Consider the following 14,817-nt stretch of genomic DNA (forward strand, 5'->3'; position numbering starts at 1 on the left):
TGCTGATTTCACGATGTTTCCTCATGAGTGAAGCCTTTAGCGTACACCGAAATTTCAGTCAGTGAAAATCAGAAGCCCCCAAAGACTTGAGTGATGCCGTAATACAAGCAAAGTCGATCGACTATAGAAAGGTTCAAATGATAATAGACTTCGCGTAGAACTGCAGCAGCGAATCATTCCAGACCTCTAGTCTGTCCTCCAACTCTTTTAGTTTTCAGGCACGGCGTGGCTCCACCTCAGGCCTTACGTTAAGTCTAAATGGCTATGTTTCAGCGCACATACAAAGAGTCTCACAGTTGATGTTTCCGCTAAAGCCCAGCGCTGTGCATGCGCCTCTTGATATCATTTGTTAATCCCCGAGCTCAAGTGACAAATGCATGGGGTAAGCGCTATTTGAACCTGAAGCCTCCGTATTGACACATCCTATGTCCTGGTATAACAGTCCTGTTGTCTCGCTAAAGTTTCGTGTTCTCGGCCTACATTCTAATGAATATGTTCACGGCAAATTTTTATAACCTTCTTTGGGTAGCCTACTTTAGGTAGCCTTCTTTGGGTAGCCTTCTTTGAAGCCTTCTTTGGGTGGGACGAAATCGTAAGGATTTCCTTGTACATGCTACAAACGAATGGATGGCATTTTTTTTGTAATTTTCTTTTCTCATCTTTAATGACTTCCGCACAACTAATTGGTTGCATGGTTAACGACCAGGATCGTAGCCAGGGAGGGGGGTCCCTACACCCCTCCCGAAATTTTGGTGAAGTGGAGGTTTTTACCAAACATAAATAATAGAAATATGTGTTTTTCTCAAATTGTCAAGGTTTTTTCCTGGCTACGTGCCTGTTAGCGATAATTGTCTCGCGGGTCAGCTTGCGGGTTTTGCGTCTTCTTCCCTTTGTCCAGTTTTCACCGCGCTGCGTCCCACTATGAACCTATACCAGCTTGCCCAGAGCACCACGTTACAGTGTACGCAGATTGCCTATACACATTGGTACGCCGACTGCACCTAACCGTATGCTGGGGGCTTTGTCCTCCGCCTTCTCTCCGGCGCAGCAGCTTCGAAGCGAACAAGTCGACGAAGGGCGCTTCGAAGCTTCGCCGGGACCTGATCAACGCGGAGATCTCGAACCTGCGAGACCTGCTGCCCCTGCCGTCGTCGACGCGGCAGCGGTTGTCGCAGCTGCAACTCATGGCGCTGGTGTGCGTGTACGTGCGAAAGGCGAACTACTTCCAACACAGTAAGTCAGTCTCACGTTTCTGCTACGTGGACCCGTCGGTGTTACCTGAACGGCCACAGCTGTGCATGTCACGGCTTCCTATTGCCGCTTCGCAAACCTTTATGTTGGTAATGATAACCTATCCTGGTGTTGAGAGCACGGCGAGGAAATGAGGGCAAATCTTGTGGTACACATTTGTGCGAGCGTACACTCATCACACTGAGCCTCTTTTACGCCCACGCTAGGAAGAAGTATTCTCCGATAATGATCCACAATTCACACTTTCATAATTTTAAGCGCCATGTGGGAGGTGGTGGACATGTGCTACACCAAGGAGGCCAATTCTTGTTCTGGGGAAGCGAGTAAAAGAGAGCCTGCAGAAGAATGGTAGCCCCTGTGGTTCATCGCCTGTCCAAAAGCCGCATTCTAGGTGGGGAGATGAAAAAAAAAATCCTCGAAGATGGAATGTGGTGAAAGCGAACTCTTCAACAAGTGTCTTGAACGGCTTAAGCCGGATCGATGGCGAATTGAGTGAGGCACAGTGCAACATCCATCATGTCTTCACCATGTCCACTGCAATATCCAGCTTTACAGTGGTAAATATTCCATCAATATGGTGGATTATTATCATTGGTGATGAACATATTTGTAATAGGCATGGTTTACGACTAGTTGAATGCCACCGAAATTCGGAAGGAACACAAATATCGGTGGGCGCTCAACTGTAGGGACAACTTTAGTGCGTCACTTGCGACGTCAGCCAGCCCGTAGGTGTACGTACGGCTGCCTGAACGTATTTGCACGCGACGCGCCTCGCAGTTCCACGAAGTGGAGTTTCCCCGCAGGTGCTGCGTGGGACTCTAGCGTGGGGCTGCAGCCGTGGTCGGCGGCGTAAACTAGATTTGAGTTATGCGTCTGTGCGCCAGCGAACGAGGGAGGAAGAACAGGGCAGCTCTGCAGCAGCTGATGCAAAAAAAAAAAAGCTCTATGTATACCCTCAATACGACAGCGTGAAAAGGCGGCTTGGGTTATGTGTTCTCCGCATTTCCGTGCAGTCACATGTCAGGCTGCGGCCTACAGTTGGAGAGTAGTGTTAACGCAGCCGCGATACTTTACTTGTGCAGGTCGAGGCACGTATCCTCGATGCCCCTCTCTCTCTTTCACTAGTGTTAACGCTAAGTATATGTGTTTTCTGACTAACATTGTATTTTTATCCGCTGCATCATGTTACAGTTTGGTAAAACTACAACCGCAATACACGCGCACTGCTCCTATGAAACGCAATAACTAGATGGTAAACATAAAAGCGGTGCGACTAAGTCACCACGCTTTGCAAAAGTGCAGCCCCTAGTTTTTGTAGCAATTATTTTATTTATCCATTCATGTTTTATTAATTAGACAGCGCTGCTAGCTCTCAGCGCTGGACTTCGGATCTTCCATTGGTGCACACAATTAGATGAAATGCGGCTGTGGGCTCGAGCGCTGCTCTCACTCCACAGAGCCGTGAGGGAAATTCTGGGCGCGAAAAAGCACAGCTGCTCGTCCTAGGCGAACACTTGGCTGCAAGTCTCGCCACAGCTGCTTAGGTGGCAGCCCCTCAAAACAACTTTCTGAACACAAACGCAGACCCACGTGCGAGCAAGTGCCCGAAGAGCTTTACATAATATTTTATCACATAGGGTTGAAGAAGAGAGATCACTGAAAAGGAAATGTCGCTGGACCCAGCGTTTCCACCAGAGAGCTTCTCTGAATTGGCTCCAGATTCACTTGCCGTTCTGACTGAAACAAGTCTTCCTGTGCAAAAGATAACGCCAGTGACATTCCTTGTTGGACGGGTTCTCATCACTTCAAGCCTTCTTCACCTGAAATACTGTTCTGACAGCGTTAAATAGTATTACATATGGCGATTTGCAAAAAACGATTGCAGAATACATACTACTCAACAGACTCAACAGGCTCAACAGACTAAAAAATATTTATTTGCATTTGTGTACCAGAACTGCGTAAGTATTACGAAGTGAGCGGTATAAGCGGTACACCACGCTTAGACCCCGGTACTAACTACCGGGAAAGTGAATGTACCAAGTCTTCGAATTTCGTCCGCAACAAAGTGTGCACACTGTGGTCGAGAATCAAGCCGGATATGCAAGGTACATGAAATGCCTTGCTATAACATGAATTTTAGTTATACCAAGAGCCGACCGAACTGCACTAATCTTACATTAAGGTTCGCAGCGCTCAGGTTATTGCGCGATAGCTCCGTCGAATGATAAATGTTGAGCAAATGAACACGATGAGTTTCACCCCACCCTGACATATATTTCGCCCGTGGCCTTGCAACCTCCATTCTATCAATATTGCCCCATAATCAGTTTGCGCAGACGTAGTGCAGGGCGCTGACAAAAATACGCAGCCAATAAAACAAGAACAAAACCCCGAGAAATGCAGCGGAGCATAACAGAGCACTCACCAACAATACGAACACTGCCACATTTAAGGTCGCCTATTAATCAGCGGCAGCCTTACAGCATGTTCTCGGTCCCTTGCTTGACTGATTCGATGTAAGTGATCACGCATTCAGGTCCCAGCGAGTTGCATTTAGTGCCGCAAATACATAACCACCAAGGTTGACAGTGAAGCATCGGTTTTGCCGTGAACAAGGCCCTTCTTCTATTCGATTCGTCTTCTTCTTTTCTCGATACCTCTTCCGCAGCAGTTATTTCCTGACAAGGCGCAAGTTCAGGTGTCTTAAGATGGGGGCGTGAAGAGGTGAAGAATCCCGGAACATGGGATGTCGCTGGGGGCAATGTTGCGACAAGTGGTCTTGTCTTCTTCAAGGCAGACACTGCCTACCTTATCGCGTGTATGTGTATGCTTCCAACACTCTCCCCCAACCACAAAAGTGAAGGAGGAGGAAGGCAGCTGCCACCTTGAAGAAGCCGAGACCACTTGTCTAACCGCTGGCTCCAGTGACAGCTCCTGTTCAAGGATATCTTTTCGATTACTTTTAGACATTTATGTAATATAAAAAGGTATACGTCACTTATATTTTGTTGCGAACTACAGATGCTATAGACAGATACTGACTGCTTCCTGAGAAACAACATTGTTTGTAGCCTGCTACGCATTGATTCAGCCGGATGACTACAGTGTCGTGCTCGCATTCCTAAGCCCTAGAGCAGCTGCCATAGAACACCTGTTGCCTGCCAGAGTACGGACAACTGATATAGGCCATAACGGCTGCACGCGGACTTCACAATCAACCTACTTCTTCGACGGAGATCCAGAACAATGTGAAAGGTCCGGCAAAAGCCAGCGCTACGGCCACGGCAGCAGGGCACATTACACTATGTAGCCCCCCCCCCCCCCTCAAGACAAGCAACGCTCAGCGTTCACGGACGTCTCTCGTAGTTGAATCAAGGTGTGCGCGCGTTTCTCGATGGCAGCGTGTGATTGATGACGCAGTTTGCCTTCGTTTTGCCAGCACTACTGCTGCAACGCAGCACACCGACCCGACGACGAATTCGCGCTCGATAAAATAAAAAGTAGAGCACGAGTGCGCATGCGTCGGGGGAACCGTGAGAACCGGTGGGCGGCAGCGTTTCTCTTTTTCTCGCTGGGCGTGTGTGTTATGCGCGTGCGCCGTTTGTAGGCTGGCAGCGGCCGAGGATTGGCTGTAATCGCCGTCGATAGGTCCGCTCTTTGATATGTTTTGACTTCATTCGGGGTTGCGCTCTCACACACAGGCACTACAACAGCATAAAAGGAGTGAGCGGGGTACAGCGATTTCCATTCGTCCAGAAGCTGGCTTGATTAGCGTCGCCTGGTAGCTAGTGTATGCACTTGTTGCGATCAGTTTTCTTTTTCTTCGGTCATGTCTACTGCGGGCAAAAGAAAATCGCCTGCTACGAGAAGATTATCGACTGTTATGCGGGAACGCGACCCTTGGGGCGTGAGACACACTCAAGACGCAATGTAGCCTGGCCGACTGTTTCCTTGTCAACGTATCGTGCTTTAGCATCTAAGCTCCCGCTCCGACGAACTGATCATTTAGATGTTCAGTAGCGGTTATGCGTACAAAACGGTGTTTAGTAAAACGAACGACCCACCAGAATATGGAAGGAACTTGGTTTTTTATTGTACTGTGATGCGACCGATGTGTGCTGTCCTCTTGTCGGGTTGTGCGCAATATTGGCAACGGAAGGCCGCCGTATTATCATAAACACGACTGACGGTGTAGAAGCAAGCGCTCGGTGTGTAATTCATGGGCAGCTGCCGTAGGCGCCTCCTCCGGGGGAGTCGTGGGCTCTGGTGCTCAAAACCCCTTACCTTCCACCCTCCCGGATAGATTTAAATTGTCGGCGCCTGCGGCGGTACTCTTTCGTCCTGATAAACCAGCTTAATTGTGTTATGTCCAAATACAAATGATAGTCGAAATATTCAGGAGCTCTTCATGTAGCCACCGTAACAACAGTGACGTCAACCGCTTGAAATTTTGACTGAGTCATCACAGAAAATTACCAAAGGCAACTCTATAAGGATGTGCTGTAGTTTTGAACAGTCCAGATTATTGTTGTCACCATAACCGTGATTTCGTGCAAAGTGTCCAATCTTATATACAGAAGTACTTCTCGATTCCTCACTGTTAGAAATCTATATCATCCTCAGTATAGTTCAAGGTACTACACTGGCACTGAACAACAGAAAGGAAAAGTTAGTTCTTTGGCTTTTTTCAGAGCCCGAATCAGGACCTCCTATGCACTCAGGTGACGTTTATTCTTTTTCTAGTACTTATTCTCATTCCTGAATATCAGGCCCGGTTCCAGCTCGTAAGGCATGGGAAAGCAATAAAGTAGCCATACGTCTCTCTCGAAGCTGGCAATGAAGAGCTGCTTGCCGATCGTTAACCCTGAAGAAACAATGGGCCATGTCGCGTAGGCAATCCCCTCCGGGTCGCATTTGATTCCTCTTTATTTTTTTTTTTGTCCTCGTGTGATCTCAGGGGCTCGTAAAACCGCTTCGCGTCCTTCGACGCCCTGGACGAACTTTCGGCAAAGAACAAAACCGTAACGTTGTACTGTATCTCCCAGGCATCGAAAGTATATAAGAAATCTACCCTTGGCACTCCAGAAAAAAAAATACCGTATAGCTTCTTAACGACAAAGCCGAATCCCTGGGGAAAGAAAGGCAACGCGGAATCAAGATATTGTCATATTGTTCGCTGCGTATGAAGAAACAAAGCAAAATTATTTGAACAAAACGCAAGCAAGCACATTGTACGGGTTGAATGATGTACTGTCGGTGCTCTGAAAGCAGCAAAAAAAAAAAAAAAAAAAACAAAAAAAAGGGGCGAGAGTCAAACAAAGACACATGAAGAAGGAATAATAGAAACAGAAACAAAAAGTAACAAAGAAACCACAGCGGGTGGACAAGCTGAGACGCTGCACAACCTGAGGCAGAGGAGAGAAAAGAGGGAACAGCAGAAAACGACGGAATACAAGTCAAAAAAGATAGAAAAAATAGAAACAGGCACATGCTGGATTTGGCAAAAGAATGGTCCGCCGCATTCCATGGGAGGTCCTGCGAAAGATCGCGCTCCCCCCCCCCCTTCTGCCGAGGCGTTAATACGAGGCGCGTTGCCTTCTCACACCTCTTCACAGAGAGCAGCGCCCCCGGCACAACAATGGCGGACGTCGGCGTCGGAGGCGTTAGATTGCAGACGACCACGCCGCCGCGCGTAGCAGACGACGTTCCGTCCGATCGTTAGGCCTAAGGAGGGTGCGAAGCGCTCGCTTCTTCTCCGTTAATGGTATCTCCCGCGTGTCGTCGACTGCAACATCAAGAGGGGAGAACGAAGTCGCGGGGGCCGGTAACGTCTAGCGTTGGGTGCCGTTCCTATACGGCTCCTTCCATACGGCACACGCGTAGATGCGTCGCACATATTCGCGTTGCCGCTTCTCCGCAATAACGTACGTCCGCCTGGCTCTCTATGGTCTCGCTGATGTCGAAGGCGCAGTGAAATGGCGTCGACTTGGAGGAGGGATATGCGTGCTTACGCGAATATGTCACTGAAAGAAGAAAATGCATAAAACCAACGTCCCTTGAGCGTGGTTTCATCACCCGCGCAACACAGCTACGCCCGGCTACGCCGCAGTGAAATCTTGAGTGGGGAAAGACAATATGCAAAAAAGGTAAAGTCGAAGTCCTACGTTTCTTTTCGCATGGCAGCTGTGGCATATTTTTACCGTGGTGATGTCCACATTTGTTGCTCAAGAGATCTGCGCAATGCGAAATATTGAATGAAATCTGTCGCAAGGTGAGTGGCACAGCTAAGCGATACCTTCCCGATGGATAGTGGTGTGCTGCTGTGACAGTTATGAGGTTATTGTCACGAGGTATACAAGGTCCTGTACTGTACAGACATTCCGGGACACAATTCAGAGGTAGCGTTTACCAAATAATTTGCCCGCTCACCGAACAACCAATCCTAATGAATTTGCGGCTTTTTCTTGAAGCAGTGGCTAAATTTCTAGCAAGCGCCTTCTTAGCTGTGTCACTTCTACGACGCGGTTTCTGCATATGCAATTCTCTTCCAATAATCACAGCATGTCGCCATAGATGTTCTTTCTTCTCGCTCGTAGCATCTGAACTGGTCCGCTCGTGTTTTTTTTTTTTTTTTTTTCAGTGTCAAATTAAGCAAATACGTTTTTGAACGAACACTGTGTAGATATACGCCGACCGACTCCCAGTGAAGTTGATTCGTCTATACGCTGTACGCAGACCCTTGGTCGCTCGCACATCTTTACCTGCGATCGCTTTTCCTTCTCCTCAAGCCGTACATGTCATAATTCTCGCTCCATTTTCAACTTCACTCGAAAAGTTCGTTGTCCCAGCTGTTGATCTTCATGCAAGACCTCCTTCAAGCCGCCGTTTTACTCTCTTTTTTTGCGTTTTTCCTTTAGGTACGTCAGCTTTTTCACATCTAGTATATTTTTTTCATGTTTTCGCTGGCATCTACCATGAAGCCACTGCCGGCTACCCCTAAGGCGCTTCGTATTCTAGCTCGAGTTCCTTCTCTCTCTTTCTAGTTCCTTTTTCTTTCCTTGGTTTTTTTCTTGCCTGGCCTTTCGCAACGCGTTCCTCTAATTCTCGTCGCACATTTCTGCGCTCCAGTTTCAAAAGGTGCTTCCGCGAGACACCGCTCAAGATGGGCAGCAAAAAAAGAAAATGCACAACAAAAAACTTGCGAGAGCAGTTCGTGGCCGGCAAATGCGCTTGCGGTAGCCTCATTTGGTTTTGCGGCGAACACCACACACGATCAGGCATTTCTCGCTTTCTTTGCACCTATATATTTATTTATTTATTGTTCATTCGCTGCTTTCATTGGCAGCTGGAGTAGGAAAAGTGCTTCGGCAATTGCTCAGCGGGTGCTCTTGGCGTTTTTCTCTATCCATCGTCCTCGCGGTAGGTAGAAGAGGGAAATAAGCATTGTAGTGAGGGCTTCCAACCGTGCTGTCTGCGAGCGTACTTATCCGCTTCTCAAACGAGTCCATACGGCTGTTAAGATGCAGTTAGCCTTTAAATCCCTCATTATATATAACATGTACGGCTACGTGCACTTGTTTACGCCTTCACACTTCGATTCGACATGTTCAGTATTGCACCCCCCCCCCCCTACCCACACAAAGATGTATTATGTATTCACTCACCACGAGATGAAGCCAGAAATTTAGTTTGGGGAGTCTGGCCCCCTTTTGCACTTCGTGCTAGTTACCGTTCAAAGCGAAATGAGCAGGCCAGTAAACCAACTATATTTACTGTGGCAGTCAGCTGCAACGACACAGAAATCATGGTTTTTAAATCCTATGTACAGTTTTCGAGAGCCGACTCTCCAAAAGCGTACGTCGTTGGACCTTGTTAACGGTCAACGCACTATCTGTGAACAGCTTCTATACACATAAATAGACGCGGCTTTCATTGTAAATTACGTATAGCCGGAAGAGAAATTCAGCAACACTCCATCTGTGGGCTCCCATCTCTACATCTGATATGCAATACAGATTAGTAATTCGCATTCACATTTTGCCTCACCTGGCCAACCCTTGCATACCATGTACTCCGTGACAAAAAAAAAAAAAGAACAAAACAAAACGTGAACCACCTATGACCACAGGCGTCGTCCACAGCATTCAACATCCGGCCTGACGTCTGTGTCCCAGCGCGCACCGTGTAATACATTCTCGCCGCCGGTAAAGAACGAGCAGGTCGCAAATTGTCATGTTTTCTCTTCCGAGTATTAAAAGGCCGCCACTTACGAGCTATATCTATGTATGCACGCCACGCGCATGCAGGCGCTGTAGGCAGGAACTCCCTCCCCCTTTCCAAGCCCACTTCCAAGCCCCCCCCCCCCCCCCCCCCCCCCCCCCCCATTGCTCTTTCAATCCTTGAGCTACGATCGCGGGCCATCGGACGGGTGAATAATGGAGGACGCGTTTTTCTCTCGACGACGCTAATCCTCGCAGTCAGTGGTCGTCGCTGGAGGGGGCTGCTTTCCATCTCCTAGATGGAACACGTGGTGCGCGCAGGAGCGGATACACTGGCGCGCGCTCGCGCGAGATTAGAGGTTCCGATGTTTTCTTTAGCTGCAGCTTGGCGCCTGCTGAACGCAATAAGAAAGTTCGAAATAGAGAGGGCAAGCTCGGAGAAACCAAAGAAAAAAGAGATAATATAATGTAAGTCCCAGCGTTTACGGCGTGCGCATAGGTGAATCCGCCGACGCGCGGTACGCGGCCTTTTACTGCAGCCACTAAATAAACCCAATAAATAAAGGGTTACAAGTGCATAAGAAAAGGGAAGGAAAGAACGAAAATCTATATCCCGGATGAGAAGAGCCAACAGAACTTTGGAATGTCGAAGAAGTAGTGGAGACGTCGAATCGACCTCCTCGAGCCACGCGCCACACCAAGGAGTTTCGGCAGTGAGACTCCTAAGGTGAGCCGAAAGATGCAAGGATATGGAAAAAGCTCGACCCCTTCGATCATTCATGCAACACCCACCTTGTTTCAAGGGAGGACATTTAAATGAAAAAAAAAAAAAAATGACAGTGTGATTCAAGTCAAAGCGCTGGAATCCTGCGTAAAGAGGGCCGTAGATAAGTGTTTCTAATAAAGTTCGCCCACTTGGTTCGTTTATGCTTGGCGCACACTTCTTTAGCAGAAATAATTTAATAAACACTGCAAAGTGATAACGCATTGGAGTTCGTTGAAAGAGCGCCGTGCACTGCATGTTTCTACGGAGAAGCACGAAAATGGCTGCGGAGGAGCCCAGTCGGCGAGGGCTGTGTGTGGCAGTCGGTGGAAAGAGAAGCGAGCGCCTCGCTGTCGCGCGCCGTACTCTCAGGCGAAGTACGTCGGGTGCTTAATCGGCCGTCTCCCTCCCCGCGATCGGCTCGCGTCCGCCCGTAATTTGTCGTCCTGACGAACGACCGTGCCCTCCGCACACATGCATACCCGCTGAATACAGCACGCGCCGCTTGCTTTGGCAGCAGCGAGCTGCCGCGCGCGTCTTCCGAATCCATCGGCTCCCTGGATCTGTGGGCGGGAGACTTTTCTCCTGTCCTCTTTGAGCGTATGGGACGGCTCTACGGCAACAGGCCGCCTTTCTGTGTGCAGTGCATATCCGCTTGGCCGAGTCGACTGCGCACCGCGTGGTGTCTCTGTGTTTTGCGTAAATTTGTGTGAGTCGTTGCTGCTTGTAGCTCGCTCGTTTCATGCGGCTTAGTGCACTGCATGCACTTATGTCTCAGGGGACTTGTTCTCAAATCTTTGAGCGAGAGTGTTCGTGTACAGTATTTTGTTAAGTTGGGTGTAATAAGTTTGGGAACAGGAAGCACGAAAATCGCAACGTCGAGTTTTATGTTTTAGCTCATGTTCCCCGCTGTCGGTGTTTTCTGTAGCTGCATATTAAAATAACGACATATAATACTTAAAAGGAATAGGAACTGCAATAAAAGGCAGTCGCGAAAATGGGTGAAACGACAAGAAAACAAAAGCCAAGATAGTAATCCTGAGCCCAGTCGGCTCTGCTTGCAGAGCCAACTGGGTTCTTCATCTCTTCACTGGGCTCTTCAACTGGGCTCTTCAGCTCTTCGTCCTGATGCAGCAGAGCTCAGTTGGCTCTGCTGTATCAGGGTCAGGGACGATGAGATGAAGATGAGACAGATAACTCTTCAGGGCATCGTACATACACACAAGCTAAATCATTCATTGTTCTTTGTGAAACTTCTTTACCTTAATGTCATTCGCGTTTTGCGGCAGCCATCGCCTCCTTACCAAATAAATTGAGTTCGGGAGGAAAGGACTCAAGCTCGAGCTTAAAGCTCAAGTTTCCCAAATGCTTCTCCTAGTAGCCGCTCTCTCTTCAACCAACAAGAGCAGTGGTAATCACGCTTGTGCATTTTTTTAACGAGACTTGGGTTTGAATTGGAAATAGTGCTGGCTCGACTGCTGACTTTTAGTAACCCCATACTCGCTAGTGTTCTGAGAGAGACGTTGCATGCATATATCCGTTGGCTCTCTTTGAAGTTCAACACCTGGAATTTCCGGCCTCCCACAAAATGCTACAAACTTACCAAGTTGCTCACCTCCGTTAGATTTAACGCAGGCCCGAGAGTCGAGCTTCGTAAATAACTCCCACCTTCGGTATCTCTAAGGAGTATAGTGTCAGTCAACGAAGGTTTGCCACTGCACAGGGACCACGGTGACATGGACGTGGCATGTCTCGAAATCCGTTGTTTCACTCACCGAGACGAACATCGCCGGTTCCTTCCTCGGACCTTCGGCACTGTATGCACAAACCGCCGCGAATGATACCAAGAAAAATAAATTAAAAAGTAGTGTGGCTTTCCAGAGTGAGGGCGAGGCGTTTAGACGACGAACGGCGGGCGGCGTAGCTAGCTCTCAGGGAAGAACGCTTTCATTGTGGCCAAGAGGCCGTCTCGCTTCTGTGCTGGCCGGTGTCTCTTTCATCCGGGCGTGGCGGTGCATCTGGCGGTCGCAATCTTCCGCAAACGCCGTCCCGCGCGCCCTGAGTTTCTGCATTCCGAAGACAACAGCGGCCAGGCAGCACGAGGATATCCTTTTTGTAGCCCTGCCTTGGCCATGCGACAGCGTACGCTGGCATCGGTGTGGGGACAAAAGACAGCCGGCGACGTCCACTGGCCCAAGTACTGCTGGACGATTGCGTAGTTCCCTGCAATGTCGTGGGAAGTACAGGCGCCGAAACATTCGAATCGAGATGCCACGCTGGGCTAGTTTGTTTGGGCTTATAACGTTGGATTCGCATCTGGTCTTCCTTGTGGCACTAGTTCCTTGCGCTTTGTCACGCAAAATATAAAAGAAAAATTCTTCCTGAAATCCTATCAGTATAGTATCATACGATAAACTCCAAGTCCCAGCATTTCCAGATCGTCAAAGTCAAATTTGAGAGAGGAAATAAATGAAAGTAGCAAAATCGGTGTCATAGTTTAAGAATACTGTTTTCCACTTTAACTTGCCAAGAGACTATTGTTTTTTTCTGCGAAATTCTGGAACCTGTAAGAGGTCATTCTATTACAGCGATAAACTCCTTAATTACGGGCTAACGATTACGTAAAGCCTGCGAAGGTACAGCGGCATATGAGATGTTCAGAAGACTGGCGTTTTGCGGCTAGGCAGCAGGCAACTCCACCAGTGACATGAAATCTCTCCCTCTCGATCTGGTTTCTCAGAACAAAGCACAAGCACGTTTTACGTGTTAGTCACGAGTGCCTGTATCGTCTCTTCGATCTCTTGTGCATTTCTTAAACTTGAAATCGATGACCCGGCTACATGCATATACTTGCCCCAAACCCTGCACGTAACTGCGGGGACAGTCGTAGGCAGCAAAGAAGGAGCTGTCACTGGAAGTCTTGATGAGCGCCAGCTCTAAATACGGTGGCCTGTATGGCCACCCCACCCAAAAAAAAAAGGAGTGTGCGCGGGACGCATAATACTTCAACCAAAACAGCCACTGATGGCGGCTACTAATGGCAGCGGGTCCTTTCTTTGCACAGACGTCCGCCCAGTGCTGACAGCCTCCGTTTGTAAGCGACAGGTTTTTTTTTTTTTGATGTTGTTTCCGTCTCTGAAGTTTGTATTTGAGAATGCTGAAGGTCCGAACAATGTCTTATATATATCTTCGCGGTACTGACCTTCTTAGCATTACGTAACAATATGAGCGATGAGTTCAGTTCGTACTTTGACAACAATACACATCTGATGGCTTCATTTGTGGCTTTGATACTGTGCAAGACTTTCTAGTTGAAAACTGGGGAAGCACGCTCGGTACGCCTCGGAGGAAGCTATATAGGTGACAGACATTTGTCGAACTCGTATACATGATAAGTCAATTGTCTACGATTAGTAAAACAAGTGCCCTTTGACACGAACTGGACGAAAATACGTCCTCCGCACATAGAATTCAACTCTGCGATTGAATGTCACCTCTAATACCTGAGCTGTCATGCAGCAATTAGCAAACCCTATCTGCCGAAATTTCGATTAAATTGATTACGACCCCTCACAGAGGCTGCAAAAGTAGCGCGGAATAAAACGACCGCCTCATCCTTGTATTTCCTGAAATGTTCACACAGAGGAAACGAATTTAGCAGGAAAAGCCACGCGGTGAGTGCGCGACCATTCGTCATTACTGTTCTAGAGTTCCCTGACGGAAGTGCATTGCTGGTCACGTACGGAACATGCATGCTAATTGCGTGTCGTACACCATGGCTTAAGCTCTGCCAACATGCAGAAACCCTGGTCGCCTTGTCGAACCGCGCTATCATTAAGTTTCTTTCCTTCCTATTCGAGATCGCGCATGACCACAGGAAAAACAAGTGGCCAACGGTGTCTGTGTGTACTTCTATCCGTGTGAAGCTGTTACCAAAACTGCCGTCGCTTCACGTTCAAAGCGAGCGTCCACCGCATACAACCGAGAGCGCTGCTTTCCGTTGCACGTGCGTCGCCTTTCTCGGCGCTCCATGTTTATGCATGCAGCGCCACATTTATCTTTTGCGGCGGTGGGGCGAAGTAAAACAAAAAAATACGAGACATTATACAACTGGGCGCCGCGGCCACCAAAAAGAGGGGTTCTTCGGCGCTGCATCTATTGAAGGGGACCACCCGATGGACACGATGTCCGGGAGTATGCAGGAAGGTCGCGAGTGGTGTTCGCAAAAGGGCACGAGCTCAACTGAACTAAATGGATATCAAGACGAATCGCCGGCATATTCTCTTTTGCTGAAGATAAATACCGTAGGGACGCCATTTTTCACACGGCCGCCTTTGCGACCTATGGCGGAGACAAGACAAGCAACACTTGTACCATACGCCGAAGACGGGCTCCATTGCACCGGAATTTCTGTAGCACGTGTCCCTCGCGTTTAATGACATCGTTCTTACACCATTTTGCCTCGTTGGATCGATCCTTCATCATCGTTCGGCGGCTGGAGATATACGGTGCCTGCTTTTGGATGGGCCTGCTCTGCCACAACGTGTTGCAAATGATAATTACTGCTTTCATGTTGGC

At 48.5% G+C, this 14,817-nt stretch overlaps 1 protein-coding gene across 2 annotated transcripts in view; it reads left to right on the plus strand.

Moving 5' to 3' along the window:
• LOC119375328 (uncharacterized) overlaps window positions 1-14,817 on the plus strand; it is a 127,239-nt gene that overhangs the window by 29,704 nt on the left and 82,718 nt on the right. The window contains exon 2 of one of the 2 annotated variants that reach the window (XM_037645505.2): window positions 1,049-1,233. In XM_037645505.2, the coding sequence (XP_037501433.1) occupies window positions 1,049-1,233 (185 nt within the window). The remainder of the gene's footprint in view (window positions 1-1,048; window positions 1,234-14,817) is intronic. The other variant, XM_049411031.1, reaches the window with a different exon arrangement.

This window comes from Rhipicephalus sanguineus, chromosome 11 (genome assembly GCF_013339695.2).
Source record: "Rhipicephalus sanguineus isolate Rsan-2018 chromosome 11, BIME_Rsan_1.4, whole genome shotgun sequence".
Lineage (NCBI taxonomy): Eukaryota > Metazoa > Arthropoda > Arachnida > Ixodida > Ixodidae > Rhipicephalus > Rhipicephalus sanguineus.